Below are 14,601 nucleotides of genomic sequence, written 5' to 3' on the forward strand. Positions count from 1 at the left end.
TATAATCGATGGAGTAGGCAGGATCAGAAGCCAGCGCCTGAGTGTGATGGCAGTCTGTTGTGATGTAGGTTAATGAGTATGCAAGTGTAGAAGGATTGTGTTAATGCTGTGTGTGTGTCTGTCTGTGTGTGTGGGGGGGGAGGGATTGAGAGAAAGAGAGAGAGAGAGAGCGCATGCTGGCATTGTGTGGATCCTTGGGCATCTTGAAGAAACGTTTTGGGCCTTTGGGCATGGCTACCTGGAGAATTTGGGAATGTCTTGAGGACGGATGGTGTGGCTAGGTAGAGGCTGATGTGCTCCGCTGGCTCAGCCAGTCCTTCGACTCCCCGGATCCCGACCCTGAGTCAGCCCTGGCAGATGTGATATCATATGTATCAGCACCGTTTTGAGCCTCAAGGTGTTTCTGCCCGAGGGTAGACTGTACCCAGAACAGCGCAGGCAGGTCCGGGACCGGAGATGAGTCTGTGTCACCCATGCTGGGGACAAGCAGTAAATGGTGCCCCAGTGGCCATCAACCTGGGAACAATCCAAAAGGAATGCGGGGCTGGGGCACGTGGGCACAACCACACTCACATTCTTCTTAGTTTATTAGTTTTCAACACAGCTAATTCCTTCTACAACAAGAGTTTGTATTCATTTTACATTTGTGGTCATCTCAAAGTCTGATGGCATCAATGCAGATATTAGCATCAGCCACCATAATGCACAAAAATAGGTTTTTCACCTTGTACAGAGAAGTAGGAAGTCCATTAAATTTTACCTTAACCAAGGGGTGGGGGGAGAAAGCAAACTAACAGATATAATTAGACCACCTCCAACAGAAAGCCACACATAGAGACCCAATATATATATATATATGTATATATAATATGTATAGATATTTATAGATATCTCATCTTAAAGAACACACCAAAAAACCCAAGAAAAGTTGCAGCAACTATCTACAGTAAAAAGGATTATTTCTATTAGCTTTTCAAACATTCACATTTAATGTTCAAAGGAAGCACACGGGAGAAGACAGCGGGGAACAAAGCATACTGGCAATCTCTAGCACGGTTATGAAGATGGCTTAACGTTATTTAAACCAGACTGTGTGTAAAGTGGAACTGTGTAAAGTGTGTGCTTGCTAACGCACACACATGTGCACACAAACCTTGGCTCTCCTAAAACACTGGGAGAGGCCAGGGATCCGAGGCCCTTCCATTTTCACTACCGTCTCCTGTCTCCCCTAACTCTTGGTGGTTTGTGCGATCTGATCTTCCCTGTAACTTCCTTGGGCTTGAGCTCAAGGTTTTATCTCCTGTTTCTGCTTCCCTCCTGCTAAGGGAGGCCTCAGGCCGCCAGCTTCAGCATCTGGGAAAGAATCTGCTCGCAACTGTGCCCAAGGGTGGCAGCTCCATCAGAAACCACTCGTTTGCCATTCCTGTGTCCGTGGCACAAGCCATCCACCGGGACCAACTCTAGGAGTTTGGGATGACATGTGGGGTCATGACCTCAGGAGCTTGGGCCAGCTGTAGACAGATGTCACAGATCTCCCTATCTCTAGCTGGGAAAAATTACTATCTTGTGCAAGATATCTGGTCAGCATATCCCTCCTGATGCCTTTCTAGGAGAGGACAAACTTTAGGAGGATCCACTTGGTTTAAGAAGGAGTCTCTCTACTGTACACCAATGCTGGCCTCTTTGCTTCCTGGACCCCATCTCCTACCCCCGTGGAATCCTAGTCAGTGCCTTTTCAATCTCTGGATAATATAGGGAAGGCGAGCCTTCCAGATTGGGAAAAGAATGTGGTACATACTCAGCAAAGACTGAATGGCATTTCCCTTAGGGACACCTGACCCAAAGCTGATCATCAGGCAGGTGATGGAAGACTGTTCATGGGGAATCCTTCCCTCAAGACTCTTTCCCCCTAATCATGGTATGTCCTAGGCAAAAGAATGATCTTTTCAGAGCTTGATGTTCTCTGACATTACAACCCCTCTACATATGACCTTATGCCCATTTCAACAAAGGGACTCACATGGGAATGAGCTTTCCTACTAGAACTAAGGGGAATCAGACATGATGATTGATGGATGCGGCAGCACCAACCTAGCCCAAAAGAAAACTAGGGGAAAGGGAAGGCAAGAGACAGAGAAGGCTCAAGGGAGAAAGACCCCCTCAGGGGGAGGATCTGTCTGGTCTCTGTAGGTAGAGCTGCCTCCAGCCCACTTCCTCCTCCTCCTCCTGGCATTGGAAGCACTCCCATCAGTCCTGAAACTCTTGGCACCCTTCCCACAGACAAGCCAGGCCTCTGAAGACTGTTTCTTATCCGATTAATTGCTACAGGTCTACTGATCCCAATCCCCTTTTGGGGCAGAAATGAAACTTCCATGTCTTATCCTGGGACCCATCTGTCCAGGTCATAAACTACTGCTGTGCTAGCAAAGCACCAAGTCCACAGTGGAGCCTGCCAACAGAGCCCAGCAACCTCTAGGGAGAGGGTCCTGGGGCCACCCTTCCCATGGTGCCCTTAGGTGGAAAGAGGGTGGGGAGGTGCAATTCAAACTTTGGGTTGTTATTGATTGTCATATATGCAACGACTTAAAAATATATCTATCTATGTATCTAGAAGTGTATGGGAGAGACGTAAATGCTCCTGGGCTCTTTGCTGATGACTTTGGGTGACGGATCAGTAACTGTCTCCTCTCAGAACACCTCTCTGCTGCTGATTCATTCCAGGCTCTTTGGGCCAGTGCCTTTCCCAAGTAGGGAGAGATTTCCCCTTTTCTGCTCAGCACCTTGGAGACCCCTAACACTGCCCCGGGGTGGGCTAACAGTTCAACAATCTCACTTCCAGTTGAGAAAAAGTCTAGGATTGGGGGCAGTGGGGGGAGGGGAAAGGGAACAAAGGGGCAAAAGGAAGTGACTTTGCTAAGCTTTCTCCCACATCTACAGACCCTTCGTGAAAAGTTTTACTGATGTGTGACCAGAACCTGGCCAGGGAAATGGATCTTAGCATAGCTCAGCAAACCAGGGCTGTGGGATGTTTCCCTAAACTCCTGGATCCAATGTCCAAGCAGATTGGGGAGGAAGGCCCCCCATCTTGTGCCTGACTTCCTCACCTGGGGGGCGGACATTTGTGGGCTGGGTGAAGGGGCAAAGTCCTCAGGTGGGACCATCTCCACCCAAAGAATGGGTCTGGCTTCCCCCAGGGGGAGGAAGGAGAGGTTCCCTACCTGGGAGGGGATGACAAATAGGGTCACTAAACTCCCTGAACACTTTGGAGACTGCTGGGCTGTGGTTTTTTCTAAGGTGGTTCTCCTCCTTCTTGGAATATTTATCTTTTCTCTTTTTTTTCCTTTTTTTTTTTAAAAAAATGAAACAAAACAAAAGAAGTAAATCCCTCTTCCCTCCCCCCCCAAATAAAACCAAGAAAGTGTGGGCAGGCGCACAGGTACGGCAGTTGGATGGTGATTCGATGATGATGGGGAAGTGTGAGGTGTCTCCAGGGTGGTAGTGGGGCCTCAGCAGGATACCTCCATGGTGGGGTTGATCTGCCCCAGGGTCTCGCTGCTCTCCGAGTGGGTGCAGGCCCGGGGCCGAGAGCCATCTACAGAGCTGGCGCTGGTCAGGGAGGCAGTACGGGACCGGGCCAGACGGGTCATGCTGGCTGATGGCACTGTGGAAAATGGGTGAACAGAGGCAGGGGAGAGAGAGAGGAGGGTGGGGGAAGGGGGAGAGAGAGAGGGAAAGAGAGAGAGAGAGAGAGGGAGGAGAGAGACAGAGACAATGGGAATGAGAGAAAAGAGGGAGGAGAGAAAGAGGAAAGGGGGATAAAGAGGAGAAGGTAGGGGAGAGAGAAAGGGAGAAACAGAAAAAAGGAGGGAGAGGAGGGAGGCGGGGAGAGAGAGAGAGAGAGAAACAGGGCAGCATTAGGCCTGGGAGGCAGGGGCCAGGAGACCAGTGGGTGGGAGCACACAGCACACAAGCAAAGCAGCCAGCAGCAAGTTCCTGCTTCATCAGCTGTCTGAGGAGCCAGGTCCTTCTCCAGGCCACTGGACCCCGTTGGAGGGCAGTGTTCTCAGCTCACTCACTAGGCTGGGAGCATGCGGTAAGAGGGAGGGAGGACTGCCAAGCTAATGTAGCTGAGGGGGGGCACGGTGCTCGGGCACAGCGTGGCCAGCTCACACAGGGGCTCACCTCAGCATCGACGTTGATGCCCTTCAAGGGCGGCTAGTGGAGTAGAGAACGGTCTGGGGATAAATTGGGGGAGGAAGTCCAATGTAGGGGATCAGGGATGGTCTAGTCATGCATTGATGAGTCTCAGTGTACCAGATTAGCTCAGAACCCCACTAGGACGTGCTGGATTCAAGACCATGTCTGTACAAGGAGGGGAGGTGGTGCTTTCTCGGACCCTGCCTTTAGAGGAGCTCATCCAAAGCTCTTCTGTTTGAAGACTACAGGAGCAGACAGTGGAGGGTGCAGAGTAGGGAGGACCCCCACCTCAAAAGCCCCAAAGGGAGAACCTGAGATCTTGAGAATTCAGACTGCATTGACTGCTAACCCATCCAGAGCTCGGAGGCCTGAGAAGCACGAACAGACTCAGACCGTCTTGTACCTCATCTATCCATAGAAAATTTCTGCTTAAAGAGCGTCTGGGCTGGACGGCATGTACAGGGGTCAAGACCCTCTATACCCAACCAGGTGCAGCCCCTCCTGCCTTCACTGACTACGCTCCCTGGTTTTGAATTCTCAGGCTCTAGAACACGAATTACTCCAGAGGTAGAAATCGGGTGACCGAGCTCAGGCTTTCCCCTGATTCCCGGCGTCAGGGGTCACTCCTTGGGGCAGGTGGACAGCGAGCTACCAAGCAGCTAAGGATCCAAACCAGAGCGAATAGAACTTTCCTGCAATGATGCATATAGAAAGGGGATGGAGGAAAGGGTGGGGGAGGGGGGGTCCATGCAGCAGGTGGGTGGGGGCGAGAAGAGGTGACAAACGTGAAGGGGATACCTGCGCCTCCACTCAGCCTTCGGTCCTTCAAGTATGCAACTAAGAGAGAAGATAAGAGAGCAAGAGAAGGGGCGGGGGGAAGGGGGATAGAAAACATGGGTTGAAGAATTCTGTCTCCCCAGGGCAGGGGGAGTCAATGTCACAGCAAAGACACAGAGACAGAGAGAGGAAGGCACGGATGGAGAGCAGCTTAGGACATGCAGGAGATTCTGCCCTTCCCCCAAGCCCTGGGGGCTGAGACCACTCAGACACAGCCAGCCCCTGGAAGGGCCAGGCCTTCAGCAGGAAAGTCTCTGGCCACAGAACCCTGGTGAAAGCCAGTGACTATACATCCTAGCCAGCAAACATCATTCAACTCCCATCCAGAGCAGGGCAGGGGACACTGCCCATCCAGCCTCCTAGACCCTCCCTGGCCAGATTCAACGGGAGCTCCTTGTTCATCCTCTCGTTCCTTCAGCAAACACTGTGAGCCCTCAGTGGTACCCGGCCCGTCCAGCGGGCTATGTTTCTCCTTTCCCCTTGGCCCCATCTCTTTGCTTTTTTGTGACCAATGCAGTTCATCTTGAACAAAGCAGCCTGGTCAAGTGGGCAGGTGGGGAACTCAGACACCTGAATTCTAGATCCCTGTATTGTGATCTCATTAGTCACTTTCCATCTGCCGGCTGGTCTCTGAGGATACAGGCACCAAGCTAGCAGATTACTGGGGCCTGGTTTCAACATGGGTGTTCTCCTGAGGGAAAACGTTTGGGCAGAAGTCTGGAGGGCTCTGGCTGGACTGAGGTACATGAGCACCTTGGAGGAGATGGGCTTGTGTGTGAATGCAGAGGGGCCTCCATGTAGGGCATCCCTAGGACAGGGGGTGAAGGTGGGGCATAGATTCCATGATTCTGAGTTTCTGTCATAGTAAACTCCAGAGCATGCTGGCATGCTGACATGCTGGTGTGTGTGTGTGTGTGTGCGCGTGCATCTGCGCACACATGCCAAGGGGCACATTGTATGCTATGTGGTGGTGATAGAGGTTTGAGGGGAAAGACTGCATGTCCCAGTAGGTATGTCACTAGGACTACCACACTTCTTTCCTACCTTGTAGTGGGAGCCAGGGACAGGTAGGCAGGAAGAGGGCAGCATGGGACCACTGCCTTCCAATCTGGGCTTCTGAATAAGCTAAACCACTGCCATGATTATTTCTCCAATGGACACAATACCGAAACCATCCTACTGCCTTTCCCCTCACTTCCAGCCCTGCCCCCTTGGTACATTTGGTCACAGGCAACAAACCAGGAATAGGTCAAGGACCCTAGGATCCCTCCACAGCCTTTTTCTGGTTTCCTGAACAACATTGACATAACCCACCTGGGAGCAGGACCTGCCTTCAAGGGTCTGATTCAGTCAATCCACAGTTGTTCACCCAGGAAATGGATCATTTAATGCCATGGGCCCAGACCTAGGACCTGGATGGCAAAGACTGTTGCATTAGGACTATCTTTATCAAGTCCTGCCCACTTGTCTGGTTCCTTCCCCAGAACAGAAAGGAACAAACTTTGGGGTTGTACACCCTACGGAAAACAAGGCAGATAATCGCCTGGGCTGCCAAGGTCACCACGTGGTTTCCAAGAGCTTGGGACCCAACTGTTTCCAGTTCTTCACCCTACAATGCAGCGTACCAAAGGTAAATGGTCCCCTCTTCTCCCTCCACCCCCAGGCCATGGGATGCACACCTCCCTAGGGGTGTCTCACCCTTCAAAGCCTATACACCTTGCTGTGCAATGGAAACATGGCTGTTGTCTCGTGATGTACAAATGCATTCTGGGTAATCATGATGGGCTCTTTCAGCCGAGGCTAATGGTGAGGTCGCCAAAGACCTGCTTCCTGTGAGGGAGCCATTGAGATGGCCCACCAGGCTCACTTACGCTTGTCCACATGCATGTCCCTTCTAACACGGCACAGATTTGCACGATTAACTATGGCACAGAGCTTCTCCAAAGTCAGACACCTGCATGGACCCCTGCCCTTCATTCTGTCACTCCATGGACCCCTATGCTTCCTCTCCCCCAACTTGGCTCTCGGGTATCGCTGTTGCCCACCTCAGCCTTACTGGCTGAGCTGTCTCTATGGGGTTGGTACTTACTGTAGCCCATGCCTTGAAGGAAGTACTTAAAGGCTTCAGTCAGTTTCCCAGGCTGTAGGAGAGGAAGAGAGGAATGCATCAGCCAAAAGCCAGGAGAGGATCCATTTCATGGGGTCCCTGCCCTGACCCTTCCGCCAAAGGAGGGACAGACCGGCCACCTTCGGCTGTGCTGACTGATGGCTTAGGGAGGGGAAGGTGCCCTGGGAAAGGACTTGACATGTGCATCTTCTGGAGGAAGGAACTCACCTGTGTGACCTGGGGAAGTCCACCAGAGTCAGCCATCTGTAGAGGGAAGCAGCAGAAAATGAGATAAGGGTCTCCTGTTCCACTGAGTGCCAAGGCTTTGGCATCCTTGTTTCAATGGCAAACTACCTTCTACCTCTCTATGATAATAATAGCTGAACTTATATAGCATTCTAAAGTTTAAAAACCCCTTTATATATATTATCTCACTTGATCCTAATCCCTTTGTAAGGTAGGTGGGGCAAATATTATAAATCCTCTTAATTAGGGGGGACCTGGGGCCCAGAGCAGTCTTAAGATCATGGCTTTAGGGTCGGGAGGGATTTCAAAGGTCACAGAATCCAGTCCTCTCATTTAGCATGGGCCCATACTGCTAGTAAACCTCAGAGGCCAGATTCGAACCCAAGTCCAACTTTCACATTTCAAGTGATTTGAACGCAAGCTCTGCACTTTCCATAATAAGTGTGCGTGCGTCCATATATGCACGGGCACACACATGTGTAGGGGCTCAAGTCTTACGGTTCTGTCCGTGTGTTTTTGAGTTAGTGCTAAGACACCATCCAAACCATTCAGATGAGATCCCTATGTGTGTCCCTGAGACCTGAAAAGAGGAGCCATCAGAGAAGTGTTACCTTCAGGAAGGTGGTATTGGTTGGGTCCAGCTTGGAGTTACACTCGACCTGGGGAGAAGAGCAACAGTTTCAGGCTGTTAGAAAGTCTAATGAGACGTCCAGCTGGATGTCAGCCCCAGGTAGCCTCCTCCTGCTCTCTAGGAATGACACAACAGCTGGCATTTATATGAGGTTTGCCACATGCTTTCTTTACATATGTTATTGCATTTGAATCTCCTATATTTCTGTGAGGCAGGTGCTATGGTTATCCCCATTTTATTGATGGGGAAACTGAGGTAAACAGAGGTTAAGTGACTTGCCCAGGACCATACTTGGGACAAGTTTCTGAGGTGGGATTTGAACTCAGGTGTTCTGGTCTCCACTGGGTCACCTAGCTGTGTCAGGTTAACCCCTGAGGCTGGCTATGGTGAATTACCTCTGGGGAGGAGGGGAGAGGAGTACCAGCCTTGGTTTCCCTAGGGCTGTAAAGTTCACAGGTTCTCTTCCTTTCAATATGCCTCTGAAGGAAGTTGAGAAAGGCTCACCAAGCTTTATTTTTCAGAAGAGCCAGAATCTGAACCTGGGTCTCTCTGTCTTCCACGTACAGCATTCTACCCACTGTAACACACTGCTGTTCTGGGGATGGGAGGCGGTGCCCTCCTTCAAGGGTCACTTGGGTTGGGAGCAGGGTCACTCTCCCAACATGCCCCACCAAGAAGCAGGTGGGAAAGGAGGCCATTTAAGCTCTGAGAGGACCTTTTGACAAATTCTGATATCTATCCCTGAACCAGCTTCAGCTAACACACATTCACTTCCAGTTAACCTATTACCAGGATGCGTTGATGGCCAGCTAGAAGCAAAAGTGAGACCCCAGGCCTGAGAAAAGGAAGGAAGGAAGGAAGGAAGGAAAGAAGGGAGGGAGAGAGGGAGGAAGGAAGGAGGGAGGGAGGGAAGGAAGGAAGGAAAGAAGGAAGGAAGAAAGAAGGAAGGGAAGGAGGACAGAGGGAGGGAGGGAGGAAGGGAAGAAGGAAGGAAGGATGGAAGGAAGGAAGGAAGGAGGGAGGAAAGGAGGGAAGGAAGGAAGGAAGGAAGGAAGGAAGGAAGGAAGGAAGGAAGGAAGGAAGGAAGGAGGGAAGGAAGGAGGTGGAAGAGCATCAGAGACTACACACAGGAGCCACAGTCTGGCTTTTTGCCTGGCCTAGAGATACCTGGGTACACCTGAGGCTGAGGGGGGATGGGAGTGGGAAGGGTAGAAGCTTGATACCAAGTTGCCACACTGGACAACAAAGGTGCTGTTGTCTGGGCCAGAGAGAGACACAGGGTGGGGAACAATGACCCAAGAAGTGAGGGTGGGGAAGGGCTCTTGGGGCTTGGCCCTCAAGGGGGAACAGGCAGAAAGAAAGGTCAGGGGTGGCAGGGGTACACAGTGCTCAGGATGACAGGGCGGGGTCTCAGGAATATTTACAGGAGAAGCCTCTGAAAATGTCTGAACATGACATGGGCCAGACAGTGCCTCCTATCCCAGCCTCTCCCAAGTGGATCCAGGCCTCAGTGTGCCCCAGAGAGATGAGCTGCAGACCATAACTGTACGACCTGTGTTCAGAGGCAGGTGGTATGTTTCCTTAGGACTCATTAGCCTAAAAAGCCCACAGTTGAACACAGGGTTCAAACCTTGGGATGCAGGATGCATCCTCCTTGCTGGCCTTGTGCCAGGGCCTGATCTGATTTCTCTGGGTCCCTCCCACTAGGTGGGTTTGACGTTAGTGCCATACTCACCACCCCATCCTCTGCAGGTGCATTGTCCCCGACCACAAGCATCACTGGGCAGCTGAAACACAAAAGGGAGGGAAAAAAGAGTAGTAGAAGGCCTTCGAGGACTGGGTAGGGGCTGGAGCTGGGCACAGGGAGCAGAGGCAGGGCCACTCACCGAAGGGTCTTGGCATTGGGGACTGTCCCGGGGCGGTTTATGTCCAGATCTCTGCGGCTAAGCAAGGAGAGAATAAATGGAAGAAAAGGGTGAAAGGGATGCTCCTAAGGCCATAGGCAGGGCATTGCTGAGCCTGCCCCAGGACTGCGTTTCTGAACATGGCACACAGCCATCCCCATGGCTTTGGTTGGGGAGGGGTCAGATTCCTACAGTTTAGAGCTAGACGAGTTCACAGGGACCTCCAGGACTGTACCTGGGGCCCCCAGAACAAGTATCCGCTCCCTAAGAACTCACCTAACAATTAGGTTCTTCTGTGTGAAGACCTCCAGGGACAGCCAACCAACCAATCCCCAAAGCCGTTTGTTCTCCAGTTGTTAGCAAGTTTTGTCCTAAGCTTAAATTCCCTCCTTTTCAGTATCTACCCATTGCTCCTGCTTCTACACTCTGGGCAATTAACAAGTCCAGTCCCCTCCCCCACATTGGCCCTTCAGATCCTTGACTCAAGTCCTCCCCAAAGCCTCTTCTCCAGGCTTCTAGCCATTAGCCAGTCCCTTCAATCAGAGCTCACAGAACACAGTCTCGAGGACATTGGCCATCCTGCTTGAACCCTTCCAGACAATCCCTGCTGTTATTGACATCCATTCTAAAATTCAGTGGCCAGAACCGGACACAACAGGGCAGAATGTTGTGGGTCCATCACTGCCCTAGACTTGAACATCATGCTTCTCTTGACACCACCAAAGATAGTCCTAGCTCCTGGGGGCTGCTACATCACACTGTTGTGTTGAGCTTTACAGGCCACTAACACCCCCACATCTTTCTCCATACTTGAACCAAAGTGTAAGACTTTGCATTTGTTCCTATTAAATTTCATCTTATCAGACTCAGCCTGCCGTTTTAGCTTTTCTAGCTCTCTTTGGACCCAGACTGCTATCAACATATTTGCTATCTCCCCTAGCATTTTGCTTAGAACCTGCAAATTTGATAAACATGCTATCTGTATCTGAGTCACCGATGGGAAATGTCAATGGGGGAAGAGCCAATGAACAGATTTCTAGAGTGCTCCACTGGAGACCCCTTTTCCCAAGCTGACATTGGGCCATTAATCTGTGGCTACTCCTTGGGTGCTGACATTCAGCCAGTTTCAAATGCGCCAAACTGTGAAATGGACTAGTCTCCATATCACCCGCCATCTTACTTCCAAGTTTATCTAGTCCAACACCACCATTTCATAGAGAAAGAAAGTGACTTATCCTATGAACTGGCTCCAGTGCTCGTTCCATTAAATTTCATTGCCTTTTAGGGAGGTGAGACAGAAGCAGATGATTGGGGCTAGCCACATTTTAAACAGCTTTCAACTGAGCCACGGAAATCTCAGAAGAAACCCTTCAGTACATTGCAAAACTTCCAGCCTTTGGGGCCAGCGTTCCTGCACCCAGCCAGGGGACACCATCAAGCTGATCATGTTTGCCCCTTAACTTAGTGTGTCCAAGTGGGGCAGGGCAGAGCAGGGGACACCAAGTTTCAAGCTAAGAAATAGGCTAGCCCATGACATGGGCAAGGTAAGTACTCCATCTCTCTATCCAAGCAGGGGCAGCTCTGTTCTGTCCTTAGATGAGACCTGACTTCAGGGGGGGTCCTGCCCTGACTCTAAAGTTGGGGGGTAGAGAGCCCAGCAGCAGCCCTGGTGGGGTAGGATCGACCACATGGCCAAGCTGTACCAACCCCAGCTCCTTCTGAGTCTGAAGAGTCAGAACAGAGCTCAGTGGGGGAGGGAATGTGTTGGGATGGGGGTAGAGATGGATGGGGATGAGCACAGGGGTTGGGGTGTGGATGGGAGCAGAGGATAGGCATGGGGAAGGATAGGGATAGTGGTAGGGATGGGGTAGGAGGTGAGGAAAGGGCTGAGGTGGGGGAGGGGAGTGGGTAGAAGAACCCCCACATGCGGCCTCAGTCCCACTCCCATCACACCTGTTGTACATGTTCCAGAAGAGCTGAAGGTTGAACTGATTCACCGTGCTGCTGATCTGTTGCCGGTAGCTTTGCACCAACTCTGTGTTGTTCACCAGCTCCTCCTGGGCCCCCGGAGAAATGGACAAGAGTGATTGGGGGTGGCGGCTGGAGAGGCATGTGGCTCTAGCCTCAAGGTCCCCAAATGGAGAGTTCCAGCTCTGGCTCTCAGAGCCATTTGTGTGTGTGTGTGTGTGTGTGTGTGTGTGTGTGTGTGTGTGTGTGTGTGTGTTATTGGTGTTTATAAAACACTAGCCTACAGAAATTGTTTTTAAAGAAAAAATAAAGCTCCAGCCCTCTGCCAACTGTCTTCTGGATGTTCCTGGGTTCCTAGAAAAGGGGTTTAGTTCAGGGATGAGAGGGAGGAGCAGGAGAGAGAGCTCAGAGAAGCAAGGGGCCATGAGAACTCTTCACACACACACAGACCCCGAGGTCAGTCCATCCTTCACCCTGCCCCCCTCCATGCCCCATCCAAGCAGTACAGCCAAGTAGAGAATGCCAAGTTCCCCAGAGCAGAACTCGGGCAAAGGGCTCGGCACACAGGAGGTACTTAACCGGTGTCTGCTAAATTGGACCCAGCAATTTAAGGCTCATTCCTCGTAATTCCCACTTGTAGGTGCACTTGAGACTTCTCATCTAAGATCTCCCAAGACCTTCTCCCTTCTGCCTCTGCTTCCCTAGCTTCCTGCAAGTCTCGCTAAAGTCCCACCTCCTACTCCTTAATCTTAGTGCCTTTCCTCAGAGGTTCCCTCAGTTCAGCCTGTATTTATCTTCTCTGAATAGGGGGTGTCTGCAGGCTGTCTTCCTGGTCAGACTGTGGGCTCAAGAGCAGGGATAAGATGGTTTGTTTTTTGTCATTTTTTTTTTTGTATCCCCAGCACTTAGCAAATGCCTGGCATATAGTAGGTACTTAATAAATGCTCGCTCTCATGGCTTGACTCAGAGCACTGTTTATAAAGTGCCATAACTTTCTCTTGGATGATATGGAAACCTTGGGCAGGTCTTAGTGAGGTTGGTGGGCAACTTGGCGGTGAGGAGAGGAGGTGAAATCTGGCCTTGGGAAGATCTGAGTGTAAGACTTGGGGGTCCTGGCTCACAGTCTAGCAACACACCTGTCAGTCAGTGCGGGGCTAGGTGGTGCCATGGGTAGAACGCTAGGCCTGGAGTCAGGAAGCCTGAGTTTAAATCCAGCCTAGCTCTGAGACTCTGGGTAAGTTACTCAGCCTCAGTCTGCTGTGGTTTCCTCACCTGTAAAGCCACGATAACAACAGCACCTACTTCCCAGGGCTGTCGTGACGATCAATTGACATCCTATTTGTAAAGTGCCTGGCACACAGTAGGTGCTTAATAAATGCTTGTTTCTTTTCTTTCCTTCCTTCCTCCTTCCCTTCCCTTGGAGGATGGCTGGGTGCCAGAGTAGGCCCTGTTTCCAGGCCCTGGAATTCCCCCAGATCCCTACAAAATCCCTGATCCCAGCCCTGAGGGGAGCAAATGGACATTAGACCTTTCCCTTACCTGGCTGAACAGGTGAGAAAGAACGGTGTCGGGTAAAGTGCTTGTCAAGCCTGAGAGCTGAAAGTCAAGAGAGGCAGCAGGAGGGTGAGTAGCCAAGGGAGAGGACAATGCCCACCTCGTTCTTTGCCCTCCTCCTCCTCCTCCACCGTCCCAACCCCACTTCTCACCTTGGTGGCTGCCCAGTCAATCCATCCTTTGCCATTGGGGTCAATGTTCATGAGCACCAGGCCCTCTACAAGGTCAGGGAAGATCAGCTGTAGACAGAAAAGGGAGGGATGGGTGGTGGTGGTTAGGGGCCCCCTTCAAGAAGGGGCAGCTGGGGGTTGAGGTCTCTAATGAATACATGAGGGTGAATGCCAGGGTATGCCCAGTTCCAGTCTGTTCCCAGTCAATATTGACCGTGGAGGGACCAGTCAGGAGATACAAGGTCCCTCTTGGATCTTGCCACTGCCTGGCTGTGACTGATTTCTTCAAACCTCAGTTTCCCCATTCATAGAACTGGGTTAAAAATCTTTTTCCCACTACACTAGGTTGTGATAAGGTGAAATGACAGATGTGAAAAGGGCAGTGTAAACAGAAGGTGTGATTAGTGTGAAGAAGAAGGTGGTGATAATGACGGTAGGTAGCAACATCAGGAGGCGTCAGGAGAGCAAAACGGGCTGCCTCACTCTGGGAGGGGAGGATAGCCAGGAGGTTCTGCTCTACCCGCTCCTTCCCAAGGGTCTCAGGTACTCACAGCAAACTTGGCCAGGACATAGGCTCCAGCTCCAACCCCAATGCCAATCACGTACTTGAACCTGAAGGGGACCATGGCAGTAAGTGTCCAAATGAGACCAGGGAGTACTTCCATAGCACTCTGGGACTAGGGGCCCCTGGAGCTGCAGCTGGGGGCCCATCCCTCAGGCTCTGACAGCGAAGCCCACACCCTCCCCTCCCTGCACCCCCAGGCGTACGCAGCAGCAACAGCTGCCTGAGACAGAGGGACTCACCCAAAGTGTTGGATCACGCTGGGGACCATAGCGGCCAGCTGCTCCATCGAGGGAAACTGATACCTGGGGGATACAGAGCAAAAGCAGACATCAGTGGGGGGAATGTGGAGGGAGACTGGGATGGAAGGTGGGACCTGGCTAGGCAGGGTGGGCCTCCTCACACCCTCCCACCCCTCAGCTTGA

At 51.5% G+C, this 14,601-nt stretch overlaps 1 protein-coding gene across 6 annotated transcripts in view; it reads right to left on the reverse strand.

Moving 5' to 3' along the window:
• Positions 1 to 569: 569 nt before the first annotated feature.
• The window catches only part of NDRG4 (NDRG family member 4), a 78,642-nt gene continuing 64,610 nt past the window's right edge, over positions 570 to 14,601 (reverse strand). For 3 of the 6 annotated variants that reach the window (XM_036753120.1, XM_036753119.1, XM_036753117.1), the window contains exons 6-17: positions 14,419 to 14,481; positions 14,166 to 14,226; positions 13,597 to 13,683; positions 13,430 to 13,486; positions 11,876 to 11,979; positions 9,905 to 9,961; positions 9,754 to 9,805; positions 7,999 to 8,046; positions 7,370 to 7,405; positions 7,124 to 7,175; positions 4,996 to 5,034; positions 570 to 3,661 (exon numbers count right to left, since the gene is read on the reverse strand). In XM_036753120.1, coding sequence (XP_036609015.1) covers positions 3,507 to 3,661; positions 4,996 to 5,034; positions 7,124 to 7,175; positions 7,370 to 7,405; positions 7,999 to 8,046; positions 9,754 to 9,805; positions 9,905 to 9,961; positions 11,876 to 11,979; positions 13,430 to 13,486; positions 13,597 to 13,683; positions 14,166 to 14,226; positions 14,419 to 14,481 — 811 coding nt within the window. In that variant the 3' untranslated portion in view covers positions 570 to 3,506. Of the gene's footprint in view, positions 3,662 to 4,182; positions 4,236 to 4,995; positions 5,035 to 7,123; positions 7,176 to 7,369; positions 7,406 to 7,998; positions 8,047 to 9,753; positions 9,806 to 9,904; positions 9,962 to 11,875; positions 11,980 to 13,429; positions 13,487 to 13,596; positions 13,684 to 14,165; positions 14,227 to 14,418; positions 14,482 to 14,601 lie in introns of all 6 variants that reach the window. The other 3 variants (XM_036753121.1, XM_036753118.1, XM_036753122.1) reach the window with 2 other exon arrangements.

Source organism: Trichosurus vulpecula, chromosome 3 (genome assembly GCF_011100635.1).
Source record: "Trichosurus vulpecula isolate mTriVul1 chromosome 3, mTriVul1.pri, whole genome shotgun sequence".
NCBI lineage: Eukaryota > Metazoa > Chordata > Mammalia > Diprotodontia > Phalangeridae > Trichosurus > Trichosurus vulpecula.